A 25,052-nucleotide genomic window follows, 5' to 3' on the forward strand; every position below is an offset into this window, starting at 1 on the left:
ACTGGAGTGTCGTCTGGCCCTCGGAAGCCAGGAGCCCGGATTCCCGCTCCGGAGTCTGGAATTGTCCCGCTCGAGCCAGGCGTGAAGGCCGCGCTGTGCCACCAGAGGTGGCATCCAGAAGAGTCCCCAGGGACAGAGAGTGGCAGAGCTAGCTGGGGGCAGGGCCTGCTGCCTTCTGGGAGGTGACAAGGGACGGGAACAGACCTGTCACAGGGCCTGCCTCTAGAGCCCCTGCTGTGTCCAGAGGCCCTCGGGCTCCCCACAGCGGCCAGGCCAGCACTCGAGGGCCGGCGCCTGGTGCCCTGGCTCTGGTGCAGACCTTCCCCACTCCTCCTGGAGCCTCATGGCCATCCAATGCCCGCGGCACTGCTCTAGCAAGCTCTCCAGACCCAGAGCCCCGAGCCCCTGCAGAGCAAGGGCCCACTGGCAGGCAGCCTCGTCCGGCCCTCCTCTGCTCCGGCCCCCCCACCCCTCCTTCCCCCTTCTCAAATGGGCGCGTATCTTTCTGCTCTTGCCTCCCCTCCCCCCACTGTGCCCTGTGGGCCAAAACTTTTCCAACCCTCTCGTTTTATTGCTCTGTCTTAAGGAAAAGGAAGTAGATTCACTAATGTCCTTGGTTGATCCCAGCTGAACTAATGGAAAAGAAAACGCACCTACACAAATTCCCAAAGTAAAAATCCAATGTGTTGAAAACAAAGCTTTAAAAACCTCACAAAAAACCCAAAAGCATTTTCTCGGGGAGACTTGGCACTTCCTACGTGGTCAGTGGCAGAGTCCCCAGGGAGCAGTGACCCGGCGCGTCCCGCCTGCCTTGGGCTCCCGCGCCGCCGCAGCGCAGACTCGACTACGGACCGTCCCGCGACAGGGAAACCAAGACCGACAACCCAGGGGACAAGCAGCCCAGGGGACAGGCGGGCGAGTCTCTGGGCTCCCCGGCCAGGAGCCCGACGGGGGTGGCGTGGGGGCGGGGCGACGCCGGGCGGGGGCTGCCGGCCTGGGCCAGCTCTCTGTGGACACCGTGGTCTCGTTTGTGGGAACGCGGGACAGAAACGCGGGAGGACGCTGCCCGGGGGAGCTGGGAGGAAAGGGCTGGGCAGGACTTCACCTTCCTGCCCGTCTCTCGGAGCATGACGGCACGCGTCCGGGGGGGCTCGCTTCTTCCTCCTCAGGCTTTTCTGTCACTTCAACTCTCGACACAGAGAAGTGAGTCCGGTCAGGTGAGGTCGCATGTGTCGTGGGCTCTCCACAAAGACGCCCGGGCTGCCCCTGACCAGGCCCTCTGGAAAAGGCAGTCCCGAGATCAAACGAGGGGGTCCCCAACACAGTGCAGACGGCCACCGGCCAGGACCCCGAGTCTGCCCCGGTCCCACGCTGCACAGGGCAGAGGCCCTGACCCAGGTCCCACAGAGGTTCAGGCCTGCGCCAGAAGGACATGCTTGGTGTCGGGCCAAGTCCTGGTTCAGGGGAGGCAAATGCAAAAGAAGCTGCTCTTCCAGAGCCAGAGGCCCCTGCGTGGATGGGTGGGGACACACGGGCACCTGCTCTCGAGGCACCCCCGGGGAGGCCTGAGGCGAGAGGAGCCGGCAAAGAACGTGCCAGCAAAGAGAAGTCGGCTTCAGCAAGGCGTGCGGGAACGAGCTGTTGTGCCAGACGCCACGTAACTTCTCAGGGACTTGGGGACTTGTGGGGAGAGGCCATAGGAGGGCAGAGGGCCAGGACACCCGAGTGACCACCACCGAGGCCAGAGGCAGACGGACACCACACACCAGAGATTTAACACTTTAATAACGACTTCTCCGCAGCCCAACGGGGCAGCCGACCCATCCTGTCTCGTCGCAGGGCCGAGTGCGCACCCCACACTTGCCACAGGGGCAGCCGACAGGATGCCCCAAGGACACAGAGTGCCCTCCCTGCCCGCTGGCCTGGCCAGGCCTGCACAGCAGGACCTCTCAGAGCAGCGGCCAGGCCCGAGAACGTCCCTTCTCTCCAGGCCGTAGGGCGGGACACGGTGCCGGCTCCCCTTGACTTCGGCTCCCCCTGCCCCCAGCGCCCGCACGGCCGGCCCTCCGCCAGCTCCTGGCAGGCCTGCAGCCCACCCCACGGGGCCTGGGCGGAGCGGCCTCTCCCAGGGCGGCCCCTTCCCAGTGGGACGTGAACTCGGCAGGTGCCCACCCACTGCGAGGCTCAGGCCCTGCGTGGTGGCTCCTCGGCGAGCCACCGGCCCCGCGGTTCCTGACCCCCGACCCGACCCCGGGGGGAGGCAGCTAGAGCCCCGTCAGGTCCACGATGGCTTTGATGAAGATGGCATCATCGCGCACGTAGGAGTTCTTGGCCTCCATCTTGGAGACGGGGCAGAAGAGGGGGCAGCCGCTGGCAATGTTCATGTCACTGACCGGCCTCTGGAAAGAGGACGAGGTCACGTCGGGTCTAAAGGCATCGATCACGTGCTCCCGGTTGTTCTGGTCGAGCAGCATTAAGGTTACCTGGAAGAGAGTGGCCGCACAGGGATGACACCGAGTCACGCCCCACCCAGCCCCAGCTCCCTGTCTGGGTGATCGGTGCCCATTCCGGCACTTTCTGTCCTTCGGGCCCCGGGGTCTGAGGCCACAGGGGACACTGCGGAGCCACGCAGGCTGGCGCCTCGCCAACTCGCAGTCACGTGACAGAGGCTCTCATACGGAAGAGCTCGCAGAGCACCCACTGCCCTCCTGAAGGGACAGTCCTTGTCCGTCAGGAGCCACAGCTGCCCTGCGCCGCCGCCTCCACCAGGAAGCCCACAGGGCCAGCCCAGCGTGGTGGAGGGAAAGGACGATGACGCTGGCACCTTCAATCCCTCCACCAGGAGCCGACTCCGGGTCTCAGAGTGTCCGTAACCCCTAAAGGCGCAGGCTCTCCTGCCGTACCCGTCCTCAGGGACCGACTCCGAGGCAGCGTCTTTAACCGCTGGCCCCGAAGGGCCGGGAAGCCTGGGGGCCGACTGGGCAGAGCCCGAGGGCCTGTCCTGACTACCTCACTGCCCTCACAGCCCCCGGGACAGCCGCTGGGACAGGCTCACGCACCTTCTGGTTGAAGGGCCAGCGTAGGAGCGCGTCGTGGGGGCCCTTCATCACCACGAAGAAGAGGGACAGGTGTGTCCCGCGCCCAGTGCCGTCTCCGTTCAGGTAGATGCGCAGACACATCTTGTAGCCGTACCTGCTCGTGTAGAAGGCTGTGGGGAGACGGCGCCCGTGACCCCATGCCGAGGGCTCCCTGAGAAACCCACACACGGAGAAAACGCCCAGGTCTGGGGGTGCGTCCCCGTCCTCCGACTACGTATGCTTAGCTCCTCACGGACACGAGCGTCCCGAAGCAAAAACAACTAGTTAGGGAAAAGCTTTCTAAGAACCCCAAATGCAAGCCCACCACGGCCACATGTGAACCAGCCGTGAAGCTCGGCGCTGGTCGACCTGAGCCCGGCCTGGGGGGGACGCGGCCAACACCCAGCAGGGTGCCCGGAGACTCCCGCTGGCGGACCTCCCTGCCTTCCTGCTCGCACCTCCAGGAGCTGGACCCGGCTCTGCTCCAGCTGCGGGGAGGGGGGCTCCAGCCGGGCCGCACGCCTGACCCCCCGCCCTCGGCCCGCTTCTGTCAGAGCTCGGTTCGGAAGAGATTCCCATCGGCAGGGGTGCCCCCGCTCCTCCGGGAACGCGCTAGCAAGGACAGGCCTGCCAGAGTCCGGAGCCCAGAGGACGGTGCCCGGACAGTCTGCCCCCCCCACCCCCTGGAAGCCAGAGCGTGTGCTCGTCCGGGGCCGGCCGAGGAGACGCGGCAGGACCACACAGCAGGCCTGCCTACGGGCCGCGACCCCTGTCCTGCCCCAGGCCGCCCGCGGGAGAGGGACCTACACGCTAAGCCCGCAGCTCCGAAGGCGCTGCGGGAGTAACGGACGCGTGTGGCTCCCTCTGTCCGAGGGGGTCAGGTCTATGCAGGGGGCCCGGGCAGGTAGGGGCACGGCGGCCCCGGGAAGGGCTGCGGAGCACCCGCGGCCAGGGCAGAGCAGAGGCCCCTGCTCCCAGCACCCGCTCGCAGCTCCATCCTTGAAGACCCAGCGGAGCGGCGGCAGGCGCGGGGAAGCCCTCCGCAGGCAGCCCCCCAGCCCCCTCGCCCTCTCGGGGAGGCTCTGCCCAGTCGGCCCCCAGGCTTCCCGGCCCCTCGGGGCCAGCGGTTAAAGACGCTGCCTCGGAGTCGGTCCCTGAGGACGGGTACGGCAGGAGAGCCTGCGCCTTTAGGGGTTACGGACACTCTGAGACCCGGAGTCGGCTCCTGGTGGAGAGAGCAGCAGCTCTGAGGGTAGATCCCAGACCAACACCTGGGGAGAAGATGGCGGGCGTGCGGCCCGCCACGGCCTCCTGCCGCTTCCTGGCGAAGTCGGAGATCTTCCAGACGAACACGCCGTCGAAGGTGGTCGCCTCCATCTCATGGACCTTCTGCTCCAGCTCTGCCATCGCCAGGTCCTTCAGACCGATGCTCCTCTCCAGCTGCTGCACCTGGGGGCACGGGGGCCCTGTGAGGGCGTGGGGCTTCTCGGGCGCCAGCAGGCAGGGCCCTGGGCCTCCACCCAGCGCGCCTCGGAGGCCACCTTCGTGGGGAAGTTCCTACGGCAGTGCCCCACACCCACCTCTCCACCAGCTTCGGGCAGCACAGCAGCCCCACGCGGCCCCCGAGGTTTCACTGGGCTCAGCTGGTCTCAAGTGAGCTCCGTCCTCACAAGATGCCCAACCCCACCTATGCCCAAGGTCAAGAGCTCCGTGCAGGAAACACGCTCGCAGCGCCCACAGCAACCCCGAGGCCCGTTCCCTGCGGCCACCTCTACCCCCTCAGGCCAGAGAGACAAGGCTGCCTTGGAGCAGCCGCTGAGACGCCCACATGAGGCCCATCAAGTGAGCAGAGCTCACGAACAGAGGAGGCAAAAGCAGAAAGAACGCTGTGCTAGAAAGCAAGGTGCCGTCCTTGAAATCCCAGCTCAGGCGCCGTGATGCCTCGGGCCCCGCCCGGACTAGCCCAGAGCACCCCGGACCCACACCTTGTTACTCAGGGCCTCGATCCTGTCCTGGTCCAGCCGGTGCTGCCGGCCACAGGCCTCGGCGGTCATGGCCACCCTCTCCACCTCTCGGTTCAGGACGCAGACGATGTTCTCGAAGGTGGCGGTCTTCCTCTCCAGGGCCTCGCACCGCTGCGGCAGCTCCGCAGCCTTGGGGAGCAGCGTGCTGGCTTCCCAGCCGCCCACCTCGCTCTGGCTCAGGAGGTGGTCCCCTGCCCCAGAGAGGGGCTTGGCCTCCAGGAGGCCGCCCAGCAGCATGGCCAAGTGCTCCCGGAGCCAGTGGGCCTCATGCTGCTGCTGCCTTTCGCTCTCCACCTGCAGACAGAAGCGGGGGCTCAGCCCTGACCCCAGCCCCGGGCTGAGGGCTGAGGAGGCAGCAGGGGAGGTGGGAGGGAGACCAGGAGGCCAGGCCGGAGGCTCAGCAAGGACCGCGCTGGGGAAGAGGACGCTCGGCATGCTTCCGCGGGGCCCCCTTTCGGGAGACGGAGCTGCCGTAGGCCCCAGCGGACCCATGGCCAGTGGGACTCACCAACTCGGGGCAGCCGACGACATGGAACCTGCACGGGACCCGGCACTTGCCACACGCCCTGACGTGGTCCTGGAACTACAAGAAAGGACACCGTAAGCGCCTTTCCTTTGCTCTCCCTGCCTGGCCTCTTCAGTCTCACACCGAACGAACTCTGACAACCCAGTCGGAGAGCCCAAGGCGCACACGCGCACACACACACGCGCACACACACGCACACACATGCGCACACGCACACGCACGCACACGCGCAGCTCGCGGGCGTCAACAGAGGGAGGTGTGCGGAGGGGAGTGTGCAGCCTGGGGACCTGTACCATGGCCAGCGGCCGAGCACCCGCAGCGGCCGGTCCTGCACTCGGGCCTCAGCGCCGCGTGCTGTCCGAGGCCCGGGGCCTTGGGAGAAGGGAGGGGCGGCCCGGCCAGGGCCCAGACTCCCACCACTGACCCAGCGTGGCGCTGGCCCACGACTGCGCTGCCCAGCAGCACCGGTGGGAGAAGCCAGAGGGAGCGACAGCACGTGTGCCCGCCACGGAGCCAGCGGCCCCTCCCGCCGGCCAAGACGGGGTGGACGCTGCTCTCCGAGGTGGGCAAGGCCAAGGGGCGGCCACGGGACCCCTGAGAACGGTCCGTCTGCCTCCGTCCTCCGGGGCCTAGAACGACCATCAGAGTGCCAACGGAAACAGACGAAACACGGAACTAAGTAAAAGGACAAAGGACCGGGATCCAAGCTACCGGACAGAGCTCTGGAAACAGACAGAAGAGGGACTAAGATTCTCTCCCCACCGCAGGAAACGGGCAGGCATCCCCAGGGGTCCCTGGTCCCCAGCAGGAGAAATGCAGGTGAGCCCTAACCCAAAGGCCCAACGAATTCCTGATTTGAGAACCAGAAACAGAAACTCCGGGGATGGTCTTTCTCAGCTGTCGCAGGGCGAGCCCCGAGGGGGTCACCCCACCCGCTGCTGGGGCTGGGACCTGGGCTCTGACCGGTCAGCACCTTGCCCTAGTTCTCCCTCGGGACCCACACAGCCGTTTTACCCACATCCGCAGCCACTGGGTCTGAAGGGCGACCTCAGAGACCGGTAAGCAGAGGGACGAATGGCAGTGCACCCCGAGAGCCTCCCGGACTGCAGACGCGGGCCCGACCGCGTGTCCCGCAAGCACCAGAGGAGCCGGACACCGGCCGCCGGCACACCATCACTGCTGGTGTGTGCAGCGCAGGGGCTGCGTCCGGGGCGCCTGCACCAGCACCCCAGGCTGAGACCAGCAGGTACCAAGACGCCCTGCAGCAGGTCCGGCCGCGGACACGGAATCGGCAGAAACCGTAACCGCGACAGCCAGTCCGAGCCACACGCGGCCTCTCTTAAAACGGAGCAGCGAGGGGTGCCGGCGGGGCTCAGTGGCTCTGGGTTTCGGCTCAGGTCATGACCTCGGGGTCCTGAGCTCAGGCCCCACGTCGTACTCCCCGCTCGGCGCGGAGTCTGCTGGTCCCCCGCCTCTGCCCCGCGCTCACACTCTCTCTCAAGAAGACCAAATTAAAAACAAACAAAAGCAGAGTCCCGGCCCCGGCCACCGAGGTGTTCTAGACGCAGACGGACAGTGGCGCCGGGAGAGGCGCTGGGCCAGGGTCTCGGGCGTGTGTCGTTTCTCTCAGGCTGGGTCACTTCCGCCTCCGCGTGACAACACAGTGGCCCACAGGTGACCCAACGCTCTCACCACAGGCCGACACTTGCCCCTCGGGGCCAGGTCAGAGCCCCACACCACGGGCGCAAGCACACACTCCCCCAGCCCCGGTCCCGGGAAGCCGCTTACTTTCTCCCGTGAGATCTTCTTCTTGCCGCAGCCGTCGCAAGTCAAGGGGAACTTGGGACAGACTTCGTGATGCGCCTGAAAGACAGCAGATGGGGGCCAAGGCGCACATGAGGTCACCCGCGCCCTCTCATGGCCTCATTCTGGGGCAGCAGCTCCTGAGACCCCCAACGGGGTGGGTCCTGTAGGCGCTCAGAAGCACCGGAGGTCAGAGCCACCCCCTCATCTGGCAGCTCCAGGACACCACAGGAAGGACAAGCCACCAGTGGTGCCTCAGGGGGACGCTGCTGCCAGTCACCCCAAAACCGGGCCATGGAGGGTGCCAGTGGCCTCTCTGGCCCCAAGGAGCAAGGCCAGCAGGACAGGCCACGGCCCTGTGGGGGCGGAACGCCTCCGGGAGGCCCCCCACGGCGCCCCGATGCAGTCTGGCCCTCAGGAGGCCTCCACACAGACGGCTCCAGACGAGGGGACTGAGGAACGCAGCAGGGGACCCTGGGGACACCATCGGCCAACCCTACAGCCCCGCTATTACAACAGATAGGCAGAAAAGAAAAGAAAGACACCCCCAGAGCACCATTACAGACGAAAAGACCTTGTAGACACGTCATCGAGAAGCAGTGTGGGGACAGACGCCACAGACGTCACTGAACGTGGGCACCGAGCGAGGCAGGGGTGGCAGGGAGGCGCCAGGAAGACTCAGAAACGACAGCAACGCGCACAGCTCTCCAGAGACTCAAGAATTTTGAGAGAGAATGACACAAAGCCTGGGAGCCATGCGGTAAGCGTGGGGACCCTGACGCAGCCTGGCACGCGTGGACATGGACACGGGCGAGTGCGGGCGGCGTGGGCCTTGCACGGCCGCCGTACGGTGCAACCCGCTACACTCAAACAGCTTTTTAAAACGCGTCCGCTCTGCCTTCCTCCCCAACCCAGTTCCCCACCCAGAACCTTCTACCTCGTGGCTGGGAGGGAAGGGCTGGGGGCACGCAGCCGAAGCGCCAAACTGGCCACAGCGGCGGAGGGCGCGGCTCAGCGGTGCGGTGACGGCCCCACGGGGCCGGGCACCCTCACCTTCATGTCTGCCCAGCAGCAGGGCGCCCGGCAGTGCCGGCAGCTGAGGCTTCTCTCCGGGCACTCGTGCTCCGAGTGACGCTCCTTCTCCCCAAGGCGAACCAGGCCCTTGCACGCCGGGCACTCGGTCAACACGAACGGGCAGTGTCCTTCATGACAGCTCTGGCAACAAAGGCAGCAAAGCGTCAACACGGCACACAGGGGACACCAGAGGCCGCCATCACCGGGCCCCATGTGCGTGCGGAGATGGCCACCCTGCTGAGGGCCACTGGGACCTGTGCCGACCCCACAGGTGCCAGGTGAGGGGTGCCAGCCCGCGTGCCCGGATCTCATCCGCTGCAGGACCTATGCTCCAGGTCAGAGGCGAGGAGGACTCAAGTCCAGCTGTTGGCAGCCCGCCCACAGGATACCCCACACCATTCCTCCCTGGGCGTGCTCCGGAGTGACACTCGGGGACGAGAGGACCACTGTCCGGATAGCGAGAGGGGCCACTGAGGGCAGCGACGGCGTGGGGTACAGAGAGCAGGAGCAAAGGGAGGGCACTCCACGGGGCGGCAGCGCCCAGGCCCTGGGCGGAGGGCCTCGAGCAGGGACGGTCCTAAGTGGACCAGAGGCCCGGGAGTGACCACAGTCTACGTGCTGTGAAGACAGGCCGCGCGGCCAGGCCGAGCCGAGAAGGACCGGGAGCCCGCAACGCGCGCCACGTCCCTCTCCGACAGCCCGCACTGGCGGCGTGCACGGGGACGGTGTGCAGTGGCTGAGGGAGGCCAGGCCCAGCCTGGGGCCCTCCGGCCGCCTGCCCCTGGGAGGAACGTGCGGGGAGGCGCCGCGGAGGTAGAGGGAGGAGGGCGGGCAGGCGCTGCCCCTTTGGAGCCACAGAACCACGCAGGCGGGCGAGGGAACCCGGCTGAACCTCAGCTGCCGGCCTTCCTGAGTGAGAGCGGGACACTGGGGCAGGGGGCTCGGCGCCAAAGGTGGGGAAGGGAAGTGGCAAGGACCCGAAGCCTGTCCCAGGCCGGCCCTGCAGGGCCCGGAGCCCACGGTCCCGCACAGCCTGCAGCCCGTGGCAAGTCGGCCAGGAAGGGGAACGGCAGAGGGGTACAGGGCAGAGGAACGGGGAGCTCCAGGTTTGTGTGCCGTTAGGTGTTTTTATCGCGGTAAACCATACACGACACGAAGTTTACCATCTTAACTGCTTCTAAGGGCGCCAAACACATTCACGCTGTGGGGCACTGTCCCCTCCATCTGTCCGCAGAACAAGGTCATTGTCCCATACTGGACTCTGTCCCACTGAACCCTGTGCCCGGCCCCACCCCGCCCCCCCGCATCTGTGGGTCCGACGCCTCTATCCTCCGAGTTTCCACTCACACACAGAATTGGTCCTTCTGTGCCGGGACGACCTCACTCGGCACCACGTGAGAAGTTTTAGGACACAGGAGGGCACACTGGGGCCGACGAGGAGCCTGCTAGGGAAGGATGCGAGGTCACTGTGAGAGGAAAGTTCTGGACTGGCCCAGAGCAGGAGGAAGCCCTCCAATGTGGGCTCAGCATCTGCACAGAGCTCTGCGCTGGGGCAGCCACAGGGCGCAATGCCCTCCCGAGGGACTGGGTCTTCAGGGCTTCCCCGGCAAGCTTGGTCGTGGCGCACTTGAAAGAAGCAGGGGGGCCAGAGACGTGCTGTTCCCGGGCGGGGAACATGCTGGCCGTGTCTCCAACCTGTGCCACAGGCTTGGCTGTTGAGGTAAAAGCCCAGCACTTCCAGAGGGAGCAGAAGCCACGAGTGAACTCCAGGGACATGTCTGGTGGGGCCCACACCTCCTCGCAAGCGCCCGTGCCACAAGCTCCCGGAGCGGGCACCCCTGCCCCCTCCCCTCCCACGGGGACACACTGCAGACCAGATCCACGCTCCCAGCAGGCCCCCCTGCTTAGCCGCCGCCCAACCGAGCATCCCACAGGCTGCCGCGCGAAGTCCCGCTGTAGGAAGGCCGCACACCAGGCTGGCTGGCCGGGACGTGCCGCACCGCACAACGGCCCAGCAGAGGGCCAGCCCCACGCGGTCACCGCAGCCCGGCTCCCTGCCGACGAGGCCCAGCCCCCGCAACCCGCCTGCACCGCAGCAGAGCCCGCCTTCGCCGAACCCCCAGGATCCCCAGGGCTGTGGCAGACGGACGCCACGCAGGCCCCCGTGAACCAACGGTAGGCAGCGTCTGCGCTACGCCAACCTCCGAACAGTCACGACGCACCCGGGAGGAGTCCCAGAAGTGACCACGGCTCATGAGGCGGGACACGATACCCGCAGACAGGCTGCGCGGAGTTAGTTAAGGACGCTGACCACACGGCGGGACACTGGGGATCGCTGCGGGGGCCCCCAAGGCAGCACACAGCGAGCTGGCACCAGCGAGACGGGCGAGGGGGCACAGCCCTCTGCTGATTGCCATCCGTAGCGGGTCCGACCTCGGACACGTGCACATGTCACCCCAGGACCGCCTCGGAGCAGGCGCGGGGCACCCCGCCTCGTGGATGGGAGAGGAGCACAGCCTGGAGAAACGGGAATCTGTTCCAGCAGAATTCCAGCTGTCCCCGCAAGCAGCGCTGTGCCGCCTCGGAGTCCGCTGGGACGTGTGGGGGGACGGAGCACGCCTGCCCCGGCCTCGCCTTTCAACTGTGGCCTCCGGTGACCTGGGTCCCTCTCCGGCGCTTCTGCGGAGAGCCTTTCCCCGGCCGGCCAGGCCCTCCCGCGCCGCCAGCACAGGCCCGCGCCCACTCGGGGCCACCTTTGGCACTCGGAGGCGCTCCACAGACGTCTCTGACCCGAACTGGAGATTGAGGTCACTGCCTTCTTAGAAAACATCAGACTCTGCCGGAAAGGAAAATCTCACTCAAAGGCTAACCGGGAACCTGCGAACAGCTCGGCCACGGCACCAGCGTTTCCCAACGCCACCACGAGCTCAGGCTGGCTCGGAGCGGAGGGCGGGTGTACGCGGAGACCTGGATCTCGCTCAGGCCTGTGACGTTCACAGCCAAGGACAGGTTTTACCAAAGGGCCAGGCCTAGTGTCCCAGAGCAGCGCCCGCCCTCCCACATGACCAAGCCCACCCTCTCAGGGACTTTCCGGGGCTCTCCGGGCCAGCCAGGGACTTTCCAGCCTACATGCCTGCAGAGCCGTGGCGGAGCCCACAGGCTGGCTGCGGTCCCTGGCCCAAGGCCCAAGGCCCACGAAGCCACCACCCGCCCACACTATGGGCCTGGAGGCAGCAGAAACCAGCCTCTCAGACTGGAAGGTGGGGGTGATTCCACCTGTGCCCCGGGCGTCTCTGGGTCCCTGCAGAAGGCAGCACAGCTCCCCGTGCCCACTCCCTATGCCCCACAGGGCCTCCTATACCCACCCAAGCCCCAGAGCCTGCTCAGGCTCTCCACCCCCCCAAGAAAGATCCACAAACCCAGGGCCTCCTCTCCAGACACCCCCGGGCAGTCAGAGCTGCCCCTTCTGCTGAGAAGAACCTCTGCCTGCATGACGCAGCCCAGGGGCCTCTGGGTCTCAGTCCTGGGAGTCTGGGAGTCTGGGAGGCCCCAGAAAGGGTGTGGGGGGCCCAGAGCTGCTCCACTTGGAAGACCCAGGTGCCCGCCGGATGGAAAGTGCATCTCTTAGCCTGCCCCACCAGAGTCTCCTCCCTAGACACAGCCAAGCTGCTCTCTGGACACACATGGCTTAAAGCCCGGAGACCAGGGAGTCTGACTGGTCAAGGGAACAAGGGAAGGGGCACCTGGGGGGCTCAGTGGGTTAAAGCCTCTGCCTTTGGCTCAGATCATGGTCCCAGGGTCCTGGGATCGAGTCCGGCATCAGGCTCCCTGCTCGGCGGGGAACCTGCTTCCTCTCTCTCTGCCTGCCTCTCCCCCTACCTGTGATCTCTGTCTGTCAAATAAATAAATAAAATCTTTAAAACAGGGGGTGCCTGGGTGGCTCAGCGGGTTAAAGCCTCTGCCTTCGGCCCAGGTCATGATCCCAGGACCCTGGGATCGAGCCCCACATCAGGCTCTCTGCTCAGTGCAGAGCCTGCTTCTCTCTCTCTCTCTGCCTGCCTCTGTGCCTACTTGTGTTCTTCTTACAGAAGAAAACAAGGGAAGTTCAGCACACAGGCCGGGAGCAGGAAGGGAGAAGCCTGCTAGAAGCTCAGGTCCCACTTCCAGCCCCAACGGGCCCTCCACCACCATCACGACTCAGTGCCCAGTGTCCGCCCTATGACGGGGCTATCCCAGGGCCTGGGGCAGGAGCGGGCCTGAGCTCTGGAGAGCCAGGGTTCCACACCAACAGCCCATCCGGCCTCGCCAACAGGGCTGCCCACCGCAAGAAGCCAACCCGCCACTCTCCACAACTCCCGGCCTCCCGCCCTGGTGGTCGCCCTGCCCCCTCCTGCCTCTCTGGGTTTTGCCGCTCTGGGGCCCTCGCAGGAGTGTGTCCCGCAGGACCGACCCTCTAGGACGGGCTCACGTCACTGAGCACAATGGCCTCCTAGTGCGCCCGTGTTAGGATTTCTCTCCTTCCTTTGTATGGCTGAATACTGGTCCACAGTGTGGACGGACCAAATATGGTTGGTCTCCTCCTCAGGCGGAGGACGCCCGGCTACCATGCCGTCTGCGTACGGGCGACCGTCGGAGCCGCGCTACTTACAAAGCGGGGACAGCCACACCAGCGAGCCACAGCGGCTGCGCCGGTCTGCACGCCGGCTGCCACGCACACCGACGCGGGGACGCAAGCCCGCCCTGCCCACTGACACGGGCACACCAGCCGCTGCCCTGTCACTGGCCAGGGCCTCTCTGCGGCCACAGACCGCACATGCGGGATCCTCCTGCCACTCCCAGCGTCCACGCGGTTCTAAGTAAGAAAGCCCTTGTCTGAAAACACCCAGAAAGATCCCACCAAGCAAAAAAGCTCCTTTCCTGCATGTTCCGGGAGATGTGGCCCTCAGAGCCAGCATGACCTCTGTCCCCTTGCGGCCACCCTGCCATGGCATCCCGCCGAGCGGACAACTGGGCCCGGCCATGAAAATCTTCCCCCGAGGCACGACCCCCGTGAGTCCCCGCGTTGGGACGGCGAGCAGCCACGGGCTCCCCAGCGGGCCCGTGCAGGCCCCTCACGACTGCTCTGGGGGCGGGGCTCAGGCTTGGAGGCCGCGCAGGGGGCACCCACCTCATACTCTTTAAGGGTCCCCGTCCAGGTGCAGCCGTCACTGGGACAGACAGCCGGCAGGCTCTCCACCTCCCTGCGCGCAGCGTTGTCTGGGAAGGCCTGAGGAAAGTGTTCCGAGGGTCAGGCCTCCTCCTCCCAGCGGCCGCCGCCGACCCTGCCACCAGGACTGCGAGGCTTCCAGGCCGAGGCCCCGGCCCCAGACGCCTCTGGCGCGGCCGCTCCCAGCTCTGGACGGGACCGTGGCTGGGAGGGCCGCATCCCCGTGGTTTCGGCACCACGCGGCCCTCGGGGTGTTAGAAAAACACCAGAACGTTTTCTGTTCACTTTGATGTTTTTTGCTCGAAGACTTTTCACTTACCGAACCGCTTTCCAGAATAGAGACGCCTTCCTCATATATGCCCTCGTGAACGCAGGCGGCGCAGTTCTGAGGCCCGGAGCTAGCGAGGAAAGGGGAAGGCCGGCCGTCACACGGACGCAGAGGGCGCGGTCACACAGTCCCGGCTGTGTTCTTGCCTTCCCGCCTGGCCCTCGTCCCTCGCGAGCTTGCACGCAGGCTCCGCGCTGAAGATCTCTGAGCTGGGGGACGACCCGCACCCTCCGACCGCGAGACCCCCTCCCCTGCAGACACAGGGGCTCTCTGCGCCCACCCCTGCGGTCCATGGGCCACTCAGAGCGGCCACCGGGGGGCTCCTGCGTACGTGTCCACCCACTAGAGAGGCGCAGCCCGTGCAAATGCCCGTGCCAGTCGGGGGCCGGTGAGTGGTCGTGCACCCACGCGACCCACAGGAGGCGGCCGGGATCAGTGTGTATGTCGCTCCCCGCGGCCGCAGTGCCCAGTTACCGGGCAGCCCCGCCTCCCCGGCTCCGGACTTCATGGTGTCGTGAGCCCGCGCCTCTGCCCTCAGGGACAGCCCCGGAGCACACGTGCAGGCGCCCCGCCGTACCTGAGGATGCTGGTCAGACAGGAGGAGCAGTAGCGGTGGCCGCACTGTGCCTGGAAAGGCCTGCGCAGCACGTTCCTGCAGGCCGAGCACAGGTACTTGTCCTCCGGCTTGGTCCCCAGGAGGGTCTTGGAGAAGCCGGGCTGCAACAGGTCTAGGGAGCCGGGAGGGGTCGCGCCGGCCGCAGCCATGAGAGCCGCGCACCGCCGCGCCCTGCGGAAGAACAGAGAGCAGGTCACGGGGAGGGGGTCCTCGGACGGTCCCCAACTGGGGGCAAGAGCCCCTGCCCGGCAGTGAGGGGTCCGGGTGAACGGCGGTGGAGGGAGGAGGAGCGGCACCCAGCACCCTGCAGGCACCAGCCGCCAGCCCGACCGCTGCACGTACGGGCCCGAGGCTCAGTACGCCCACCGGGAGCCTCCAGACCCACCGGCCGCCCTCAAGGTCACCCGGCCCACTCCGCTGTGACCCATGGGCAGAGCGCGTGCCGGATGCCACCTTCCCGCCAACACCGGCCATCCGCAGTCCTTGACGCCTGTGCCTTCCTGACTAGCCCAAACTTCCCACAGTCAGCCCGGCAGGAAATCCTGACCTGCCCGCGCTCGGCCCGAGGCAGCAGCCAGGAGGCGGCCACCCTAGACGTCGACCTCTCCAATGTCACCCCCAAGAGGAGGCTCGCAGCCCGCCTGGCACCACTGCTCTGCTCTCTGGCCACCGTCACCAGGGTCCCTCTCACCTGGGAGCTGCCCTTTGCTAGCCCCCAGGCTTTGGCAAGGCCACCGGGGCAAAGCAGCTGGAAAAGGGACAGGCCTCCACGGCCTTCTGAGCCCTTGCACGGGACACACTGTCCAACGTCCAGTATTTCAAAATCAACTGGCCCCGCCAGCCCTGGAGCCAGCAACCCGAGCCTGAATCCATGCTCACTCCGAGCTGCCCAGCCCCACTGCCAACGCTCCCAGCAGCCTCCTTCCCCAAATGCCCCTGGAAACACATCCTGTCTTCTCCCACATGGGCACGGGGAGCACACCGACTTTCAAACCGGGACGCTCTGAAAGAATAGGCCTCTTTCCTATGCCTGTAAGTCTGTCTTCACTGTCCTGAGGTGTCCGGACAGCACAGGAAGCAGTGACAGTGTGTCCCTGTCTCCCGTCTACTGGGCAAACTCCCTTCCAGTGAAGGCTTCTGGGTCTGTGAGGCCTGCCCGGGCTGGCAAGCGAGAGCACACACGTTCCAGCTCTGTAACCCGCCTTTACTCCTCCAACCACTGGACAGACCGGGGGGGGGGTACCCACGGCCGCTCAGCAGGACGCCAAGAGCCCCTGGCGCTGGTCACAGCCGTCAGCACGTGTGGGCGTGTCTGGGCCCCCGCACCATCCATCAGTCCCTTCGACGACTAGGGGATGTCATTCTCTCCGGCCGTCAGGACACATGCGTGGGCACTAGAAGGTACCAGCAACAGGCCCTCTGGTGGAAAAGCTGGCCCAAGAGCCGGAGACCTCACCAGTGCACGCACGGCGCTGGCCAGGGCGACCGAGGTGGAGCATGTCCTCAGCCCACAGTCTTCAAGGCCACGTTTGTGCGACAAGCACTGGGCGAACAAAGGACTCGTCTGCGGGCACTTACGCTCAGGCTCCCCGCCTTTCTTCGGGGCACGCTACGAAACCAATTTCACGACCCATCAACGATCTGACGGTCATTGCTCTACGGACTAGTTAGACGGGAGACTTTTCCCTTGAGGTAACACCAGCCGCAGCAACGAGACGCGTCACGCCTGTTTGACGTTCAACTCGTGAAGCGAGACAGAACTCACGAGAAGGACTCCAGACTTACAGCCGCGTCTCCCACGGAAGGGACAAAGTCAGAGAGAAACAAACCCCGTCATGACAGCTACGGTGACACTTTTCTCTCTTTAAAACCGCACGGAGCCGCCTCCCTCAGCGCCGGGGAGTCGGGCTTCCCCCTTCGGCATCGGCGTTCCATCTGCCGGAAGCCGGGCCCGGCTTTCTGGCCGACTGAATCACTGCACTAACCGCCAACGGACTCCCGCGAGCTCTAGAAGAACCACACAAATGGCCTCTTTTCCTGAGTGATGAGGAAGGTAAAAGGCCACGACGTGCAGCCAGGCCTCCATGACCTCACCAACACGGCCTGCTCAGTGGTCACAGCTGGCGGACACGGTGATGCTCTGGGCTCCTGCTCTGAACGTGGAGAAGCGGCCCTGGAGAGCCCGAGGAGCCTGGCCACACCTCACACTGGCCCAGGGGTCCCAGCGCCGCCCATGCCGTGCCTGCGGGGTTCCCGGCTTCCGTCCCTAAACGTGTTGTTCAGATCTCATTCGTAAACACATCTGAACTTTTGAGAACTGCGATGAAAGACATCATGAAAACTCTAAAGCGCTGTTCCAAGATGTGACACTTTGAGGGGCGCCTGGGTGGCTCAGTAGGTTAGGCGTCTGCCTTCGGCTCAGGTCATGATCCCAGGGTCCTGGGATCAAGCCCCATGTCAGGCTCCCTGTGGCTTCCCCTGCTTGTGCTCTCTCTGACAAAAGTAACAAAAAAGAAAAAGTAACGCTGTGAAGGCCATCACCACGGTAAGTCCCGCAGCTGTGCTGCGATGCTCGCCTCAGCCCCAGAAGACGCGACTTCCCGGTCTCTGACCCTGAACCTCGGAACGTCTAGGTGGTCTGCCCACGCCCAGCCATCTGAAATGCCGCGGGCCTGGGGGCCTCCCCGGAGGAGCAGCACGGCCCGCAGCACGGACACAGGCCCGGGCAGGCGGGTGGGGGGGCAGCTACCGCGTGCAGGAGTCAAAGCAACCCAACCCAGAACCGGAACACCCTACTGGTCCCGTCAAGCTTCCAAATCCTCTTCCGGGCAAGTGCGCTATGAACTACCCCCATTTGCAGTGGCTTGCGGGAAGGCGGGAACAAGCACTCCGACTCCGCGTGTCCTGGAGTTCACACTCGCTCGTTGCCCCAAGTCAGGCTGCAGACACGAGTGCACGAAGTTCCTACAACGAACAGATTTCTGTTTTGCTAAAAGGACATTTCTAGGGGTGCCTGGGTGGCTCAGTGGGTTAAAGCCTCTGCTTTCGGCTCGGGTCATGATCCCAGGGTCCTGGGATGGAGCCCCCGTATAGGGCTCTGCTCAGCGGGGAGCCTGCTTCCTCCTCTCGCTCTCTCTGCCTGAATCTCTGCCGACTTGTGATCTCTGTCAAGTAAATAAATAAAATCTTAAAAAAAAAAAAAAAAGAGCATTTCTACCAGACACAAAACAGTACTTCCAGAACGATTACAGCTACCCGAAGCTTGACCCTGGGACAGCAGAAGCCGGGAGGCAATCCCCTTGGGCGGTATGGGGCTGTAACCTGCCAGATACTCCCTCCTCTTCCCTGTTCCTGGCACAAAGCTCCTAAAACCCCTGGGATTTCCTGAGCCACGGTGGGGGGGGGCTCTCTGTTATTCATAAGCCCCTTGTACGCCCACCCCCACCCCAAGGCCAGGGAGAGGGGAGGGGCTGGAGCCTGACCTCATCACCAACGACCAATAGTTTAATCAATTCTGCTCTCATGACTGAGCCCCGAATGCCCTGAAGAGTGAGGCTCAGAGCTCCCGGGCTGGGGACGGTCACGGTCACCGGTGCTGAGAGGCGGTGTGCTGGAGAGCACGGGAGCTCGCGTCCCCGCCCCACACCTCACCCTGTGTGTCTGTCCCCTCAGAGATTTCCTGGAATCCGTGTTTGCGGGAGTTCCCTGAGCCGCTCCAGAAACCACTGAGCTCACGGATGGGGTCCCAGGAACCATCCTGGGTCCCGAAGGACCATGAGTAGAGAAACAGCCATTTTCCATTCAGAGGGTCAGTGCCTCCACACCACCAACGGGACCAAGGGGAGCCTCTTAGGGTGCCAGAAGTGCCCGTACACACGGCTGGGCGCGCCTCGCCATGTCCATAGGCTCACACATTTCGTCGCCCGTACACCTCAACTTCAAAAAAAATTTTTCATGAAGACGGAATTTCTATTCTCAGAGTCAAAAAGGGCCTTAAGTCCCTAATAAACCCCTAATCCTCTCCAAAACAACCTTGTCTCATAATATTGAAAATGGCAGAGCAACCTGAAAACCAAGTTCTGACCTGGAAGAAGCCCCCCAGAGAGCGGGGGGCATCCAGCCCCTGGACAAGCTCAGGTCCTGTCTCGGTGCGGAGCACAAGGACCCAGAGAAAGGGGCGTCCCTGCGAGAAATCGCCGGCTGAGCCGGAGGCCACAGGGCAGCTGGCCCTGCCGTTCCAGCCTGGGGCATGAGCACAGAACAGTGGTGCGGGTCCCCGAGGGACAGGTTCTCTCCTTCCCACAACCAGGCGCTGCCCAAACTCATAACAGATGAGACACGGGGGTGCCTGGCTGCCGGGCAGGAAGGGGGGTATCACCATGCCGCCAGCAGACACGCAGGTTCGACCCTCAGCTGGTGACACCCGAATGCCCGGGACCGAGCTCTCCAAGTTCAGTTCCCCACTGACAGCTCCACTTTGTAGGACACCAAGATTCCACGTCCCACTTCAGCTGCCCGCACCCAGGTCCGCACCCCGCCGAGAAGCCCGCCGAGGCAGTGCTCAAGAGCTCCAATCAGCAGGGGGAGCCCAAGAACCCCCCCACCGCCGGGACTGGAAATCCACTGTAAAATTATAAGTTTCTACTGTAGTTCACCTTTTTCCAGGCTCGGCGTACAGCCAGAGCAGCCTGGTACCAACTTCACGGCCAACACCTGCTCCTACTACCGCATCGGCATCACAAGCCAGCGCCGTGCAGGCGCTTCTGGTCCAGGCGTGGGCTCACGCGTCTTCACGCCACTGCCACCCTGAAGCTCAGCGTCTGTGATTCAAGACCGGGGCTCTCGGTAGGGACAGGGTGATCCGTTGGTCATGGGGCAGCGACTCTCCAGTCCTCCTGGCCCAGGTGACTGCCCTGCTCCCCTCCCCCTCCCCCTGACCTCTAGGTGTCAGTGCCTGCACTTCCCAGCAGGGCCCCCATCTCAGCCAAGAAGCGCCCCCCCCTTAGGCTGCTGCAGCCACATTCTCCGAGACCACGCTCTCACCCACCGATGCGTGTCAGTGAATCCTGCAGCACTCCCCCAACACCCGGAATCGGAGCACACTGCTACGGCCAGACCCTGGCCACCACCCCCGTGACCGGCCCTCCCGGCAGCCAGAGGGGCCTGCCCCATGGTTCCGCCCACCGCCCTGCAGGTCCGAGGCCTGGGCTTCCTCGACAAGGCCTTCCCTCTCAGCGGCCCGGAAACCCGCGCTGCACAGGCTGGTCTCTTCTAGAATGTGAGCTGGGCACCAGCAGGTAGGGACTGGGAGGGCAGGAGAGACCCAGGCCATGTCTCCCAGACTGGCCACTCCTCCATGGACGCCTCTGTCCATTAGTCCCGCCTGTCCTCCACACCAGTCCAAATGGGGCACCTCGATCCTTGATCCCGCACGAGCCAGCCCGAGGCACCCCCTATCCTACCCTCTACCCCCAGCCCTGCTGAGTACTCGCCTGCCTAAGCCAGAACCAGGTCACAAGACCCCGGGCTCCAATGCCCCCAGGTCCCCGCCGGGAATGTGGCCTCAAGCCTGTTCTGGTGCAGACCCTGGACGGTTTCCGCGGAGTCTGCCTCTTGCATACCCCTCCTGGGCTCAGACCCTCTGTCCTGGGGTGGGAGACCGTGCTGACACCGTGGCATGTCCTCCCTGTGAATACAAGGGCCAGCCCCTTGAGAGAGCGGTCCTCACTCCTCTCCACGAGGGAGCAGGCCCAGGGCAGGGAGAACGGCGCCCCAAGCACAGGCCTGGACTCCAGCACACAGTGAGGACAGGTGTGCACCCCATTCCTGGCATCACGTGTGCAGTCTGCGGGTGACTCTTCCCGGATTTTCTTCTCTGGACCTGCTTGCCCTTGCCTCTCCACATCTGTGGCGTCCTGCTGGTGCACGGATCACGCCGCTGGGAGGGCGGGCGGGCTGGAATTTCCCACAGATCTGACGGTCAAAGCACGCACCGAAAAGGCCTTCACCTTCCTGGAGACGATGCTTTCTCCAGGAACAAGTGACCACGGCGGAGTCCTGTGCTCTAGTCCCCAAATTACAAGCACTGCTGTAACCCACTCCTTCAGGTCCCTAAAGAAATGGCGTCTGCATTTACCGCCTCAGGAAGTTGAAAACCCACTTAAGAGAACCCCCAGCTGAAAGCCCCCTGTGCTTGGAGCCCCCCACGAGGGAGCCAGCACGGCAGAGCGGGCACTGAGGCACACCCAGCCTTCACTCCGTCCCTCCCGCCGCACCGGTCTTCACGGGCTCCTGCCCTGCACCATGCCTGGTGCTGAGGACGCTGAGGTAGGGGTGGGCTGGGACCACACAGCACAATGGGGCCACAGGACACAGATCTGTGACGCTGCAGGGCACCGGAAGGATACGTGGCACAGACTAGCCATGTCGGGAAGCACCTGCAGCCAAAAGGGCTAGACCAGGAGCGCCCCGGGGTGGGGGGTGCGGACTCTTGCTTTTGACTCAGGTCATGGTCTGAGGGTCGTTGGATGGACGGAGCCCTGTGTCAGGCTCTTAAAGCGGGGAGTCTGCTGGAGACTCTCTCCTTCTGCCCCACACTGTTTGGCTCTCAAATAAATAAACGTTACCAAAAAAAAAAAAAAAAAAAAGGGCCTGCACAGAGCCCCTAAGCGCCAGTGCACGCCTTCAGGAGGGCCTCAGGGGCTGGGCTTTCTTCTGGGAACCAAGCACCCAGGGAGAGGGGCTGCCCAGATGCGTGGAGTGGAGAAGCCGCTGCCAGAAGCAGGGACGGTCTCTGGGGCTTGCGAAGGGCTGAAGCAAGCCGTACTGCACCTGTGCGGCCAACACCGCGAGGCTGGTTGAGACCGCCACCTAAACCCCCACTGAGCGGACACAGGCCACCGCCCACCCAGACCCAGCCCCGGGTGAGCTGCCGGGCTCCGCGCAGGGTGTCAGCTCTCCCGAGCTGCTCCTCCTGGGCTCTCCACTTCCATGGACGCCCCAACAGGCTGCTCCAAGTCTCCCCATGGCAGGGTCTGGACCCCAGTGCCCAAGGCCATCTCCGCGTCCTCACCACCCGCCTCGGGATGCTCACCTGGCTCCCACGGACACACGGGACACCCCTCCTGCACTGAGGGACAGCGGGATGCCTCGGGGCTGAGACGAACCCCGGACGTCGCAGGTGATCCGGGACCGCAGGGACGCGCAGCTCTCTAACCGCCCAGGGCCCTGAGGGAACTCGCTCTCCCTCCCGCGTTCTTCATCCCGGCCCCCCCTCCCGCTGCCCGGCGGTCCGGACACGGGCACGACACGCACGACCTCGGAACGCAGTCCAAGCGCTCCCTGCTCCCCGCGGGCTGCGGCTGCCGTCGGAGGGCGCGAACACACCGGCGCTCGGAAGCACTCCGGCCGGAGGAAGAAGGACGGGCCGCTCGCCGACTCCCCCGCCCCGCTCGGCGCCCAGCCCGCGGGTGCTGGAGGGTCCAGGGCAGCGCCACGGACCCAGAGGGGCCTCCAGGCCCCGCACGAGCTGGGTGGGGGCGGGGCACCCGAGGAGCAGAGAAGGGGAGGGCGCGCGGGGGCGGGAACCGGGGCGGCCAGGCGAGCCCCGCGAGCGCAGGGCCGGGTCCCTGCAACAGGTCAGCAGCCCCGCCGGGGGCCGGGTCAGGGGCGCGGGGCAACGGGCCCGCCGGCGGCTTCCGGGCGGCCGCGCCAGGCGGCGGGGGGCGTGCGGCGCGCCGCCCCCCAGGCCGCGACCCCCTGCGCACCCCGGCCGGAGCCGCCGTGGGCGCCCCGCGGGCGTTCGCGAACTTTCCTGCGCCGGCCGCGCTCCGACTTTCGGTTTCCGGGCGGCCCAGCTCCGAGAAAACCCCTCGGGCCCGCGGGGCGGCGACCCTGCGCGCCGGCCCCGACTCCCCGGCGCAGCGCGCGCCCGCCGCCCCGGCCCCGCTGCCCCGGCCCCAGCTGCCCCCGCGACCCGCGACCCGCGACCCCCGACCCCCACAGCGCCACTCACCAACGGTCGCCGCACGCCCGGAACTGCGCGCCCGCCCAGCCGCCGCCGCCGCCGCCGCGGACCCGCCCCCACCCCCCCCCCCCGAGCCCGCCTGACTGACGGGCGCAGGGGCCTACCGGGAGCGCCCAGCGAGCCGCAGCAGGCGCCGATTGGCCATGTCTCGCGCCTCGGCCCGCCCCCCCGACAGACTGACGCCAGACCCTATCAGGAGCGCGCCGGAGGCCGCAGCGGGCGCCGATTGGCTGGAGCCGCCGCGTCCGGGGCACTTAAGTCGAGCCCCGGCTCGGTCCGCGCAGTTGTCTGGTCGCTGCAGGCGGCTCCGCGCCGTCCTCCTGCGGGCGGCCCTAGTGGGCGCCTCCGCTCCCGAGAGCCGGGCCCGTGGGCGCCGCGGCAGCGCCTGCCCCTCCCCGGAGCGCTGCCCAGCGCAGGCCCCAGCGAGCGTTAGGGGTGCGGGAAGTCCGCGGAGCCCCGCGCTCGTACGCAGCAGGACGGACCGCGGCCCCCGGTCCGGAAGTCCCGCTGGGAACGTTCAAACGCCGCGAAACTGCACCTTTTAACGTGGTTTTAAGTGGGGGGTTACTTGTGCGAATCTTTCCACCAATCGAAAACGCAGGACCCAGCGCCCGCAGACCCATGAACCGCGGCGGGCACAGGAAGGGAGCTGAGCGCGGACCCCGTCGCTGCCCCTGCGAGTGTGACCCGAGGCCAGGCTGCTCCGGACCTGCCAGAGGAGACCACCGCCCCCTCCCGCGCACGGTTCTGCTGGGCACCTAAAGAATCCCGTCTCCGCTCGTACCAGGGCTCGGGGGTGGCAGCTGCTCCCTGCGTTTCTTTTTAAAGATTTTATTTATTTGACAGACGGAGATCACAAGCTGGCAGAGAGGCAGGCAGAGAGAGGAGGAAGCAGGCTCCCCCCACCCCCAGCAGAGACCCAGGACCCTGAGATCATGACCTGAGCCGGAGGCAGAGGCTTTAACCCACTGAGCCCCCTAGGCGCCCCTGCTCCCTGCACTTTGCAGGAAGAGAAATGAAAACTCAGGTGAGAGTCTTTACCCCAAGTCACTCTGCACGTTCAGCACCCCTCTCTGAGGGATCATCTGAGCAACGGGAACACTTGGGGAGGACGCATGGAAGAACACGCGGGTCAGGGTGACTCGGTGGTTGAGCGTCTGCCTTAGGCTGGGGTCATGATCCCAGGGTCTGGGATGGAGCCCCACCGCGGGCTCTCTGCCTCTCTTGGGTGGGGAGTCTGCTTCTCCCCACTACCACTACTCAGTCTGGAGTCTGAACGCCCCTTTCCAAACCACGTCCTCGGACCCACCCACCAGGCCACCCTGCCTCTGTCTGAACTCCGGCGGTGGCCGCACAAACTCCGGGCTGAGTCTGCCACAAGCACCTCCCCAGGCCGACTTACAGGTTCCGTGAGGTTTCGTCCAAATCCCGTAACTAACTGAGCTCCTCCCAGCATCTGGGACACCAAGGCCCTCCCGGGAACCCACCCGCAGCTGGGAAGGAAACGGTTCTTCTTACAAAGAGGAGGTTCACCAGCAGCAGTGTCCCTCCCCGCCCCTTCCTTCAGGGTGAAATCAGGAAGGGGTCCGCCTACCTTCCGCAGTGGCTCCCAGAAAGTGTCAGACCCTGCTCTTCCAGGATCCGGGACCGTGTGGCCACCTTGGCCTGGTCCTGAGTCCAGAAGAGATTTCTCTGGCAAAGTTCCTGCCTCCTGGTCTGGCTGCCACGTGTAGACCTCAGCGCCTGCAGGGCTGGGCCGATGTTAAAGGACCTGCCATTGGTTTCAGCAGGAAAATGCTCTTTGACTTTGCTGTTTCCAAGGATTTTCACACACACACATTTTAAAAAATTTGATTCTGATGACAGGCCTCTGAGGCATGCAGAGCTGAGAACAGGAGCGGACGCCCCAGCCTCGCCCAGACTGGGAAGCGGCCCACCCGCCCCCACGGCCCACTCAGTCTGGGTGACACCTCGGTCCTGGCTGGCTGGAAAGGCGTGACTCACTCTGGTCGGCAGGCAGCTCAGGGGATTCCCACTCAGGTTCCTTCCTGCCAAAAAGAAAGCAAAACTCCGCCCAAGGCAGCTGCAGTGGGAGGGCCTGGGGAGGGCCTGGGGCAGCCCCGAGCAGACTGGGAGGGCCCACCTCGTGCTTCCACTGCTCCTTGAAGGCTGGGGTCCAGAGGCAACAGAGGGCCGCTGTCCTGGGCCTCAGCGCACCCCCGCCCCGAGAGAGGCATGGACCTGGCTGCACGTTGGGGTGCACACTGCGGCCGACACCGGGCCTGCGGCCTCCCATACCGGCTCTGCCGGAGGCCCGATGGCTCTCGAGGGCCGGCAGTCCGCCCCCACCCCCTCTGTTTCCCCTTCCCAGA

At 65.4% G+C, this 25,052-nt stretch overlaps 2 protein-coding genes across 6 annotated transcripts; one reads left to right on the forward strand and one right to left on the reverse strand.

Annotated features, from left to right (window-relative positions):
- Nucleotides 1–1,765: 1,765 nt before the first annotated feature.
- On the reverse strand, nucleotides 1,766–24,526 carry TRAF2 (TNF receptor associated factor 2). Of its 5 annotated transcripts, none has more exons than XM_044264485.1 (11): nucleotides 24,275–24,526; nucleotides 14,616–14,825; nucleotides 14,030–14,108; nucleotides 13,672–13,770; nucleotides 8,484–8,645; nucleotides 7,416–7,490; nucleotides 5,610–5,684; nucleotides 5,063–5,395; nucleotides 4,349–4,526; nucleotides 3,060–3,208; nucleotides 1,766–2,483 (listed from the first exon to the last, which is right to left on the reverse strand). In XM_044264485.1, the coding sequence occupies exons 2-11, from the start codon at nucleotides 14,801–14,803 to the stop codon at nucleotides 2,265–2,267; spliced, it is 1,557 nt and encodes a 518-aa protein (XP_044120420.1). In that variant the 5' UTR covers nucleotides 14,804–14,825; nucleotides 24,275–24,526; the 3' UTR covers nucleotides 1,766–2,264. The 5 variants fall into 5 exon arrangements, with proteins under 5 accessions (XP_044120420.1, XP_044120417.1, XP_044120416.1 ...); XM_044264482.1 differs by lacking the exon at nucleotides 24,275–24,526 and adding an exon at nucleotides 22,669–22,696 and having other exon boundaries at nucleotides 4,349–4,520; XM_044264481.1 differs by lacking the exon at nucleotides 24,275–24,526 and adding an exon at nucleotides 22,669–22,696.
- On the forward strand, nucleotides 19,704–23,113 carry LOC122917011 (collagen alpha-1(I) chain-like). Its single transcript, XM_044264360.1, has 3 exons — nucleotides 19,704–19,951; nucleotides 21,878–22,673; nucleotides 22,856–23,113. Exons 1-3 carry the CDS (start codon nucleotides 19,704–19,706, stop codon nucleotides 23,111–23,113), a joined length of 1,302 nt encoding a protein of 433 aa, XP_044120295.1.
- Nucleotides 24,527–25,052: the final 526 nt, after the last annotated feature.

This window comes from Neovison vison, chromosome 9 (genome assembly GCF_020171115.1).
Source record: "Neovison vison isolate M4711 chromosome 9, ASM_NN_V1, whole genome shotgun sequence".
NCBI lineage: Eukaryota > Metazoa > Chordata > Mammalia > Carnivora > Mustelidae > Neogale > Neogale vison.

What these genes read in the sequence shown, in the direction of transcription:
- TRAF2 (XM_044264485.1), bottom strand. Translation starts at nt 14,803, where the DNA reads ATGGCTGCGGCCGGCGCGACCCCTCCCGGCTCCCTAGACCTGTTGCAG. An exon ending in GGACCCTTAAAGAGTATGAG is followed by an intron (nt 8,646 to 13,671) that starts GTGGGTGCCCCC and finishes CTTTGTTGCCAG; the next exon opens with AGCTGTCATGAAGGACACTG. An exon ending in GCCCGCCATCTTCTCCCCAG is followed by an intron (nt 3,209 to 4,348) that starts GTGTTGGTCTGG and finishes GTCTCCCCACAG; the next exon opens with CCTTCTACACGAGCAGGTAC.
- LOC122917011 (XM_044264360.1), top strand. Translation starts at nt 19,704, where the DNA reads ATGCGTGTCAGTGAATCCTGCAGCACTCCCCCAACACCCGGAATCGGA. An exon ending in TGTGAGCTGGGCACCAGCAG is followed by an intron (nt 19,952 to 21,877) that starts GTAGGGACTGGG and finishes CTAACCGCCCAG; the next exon opens with GGCCCTGAGGGAACTCGCTC. An exon ending in CACAGCGCCACTCACCAACG is followed by an intron (nt 22,674 to 22,855) that starts GTCGCCGCACGC and finishes CCCCCCCGACAG; the next exon opens with ACTGACGCCAGACCCTATCA.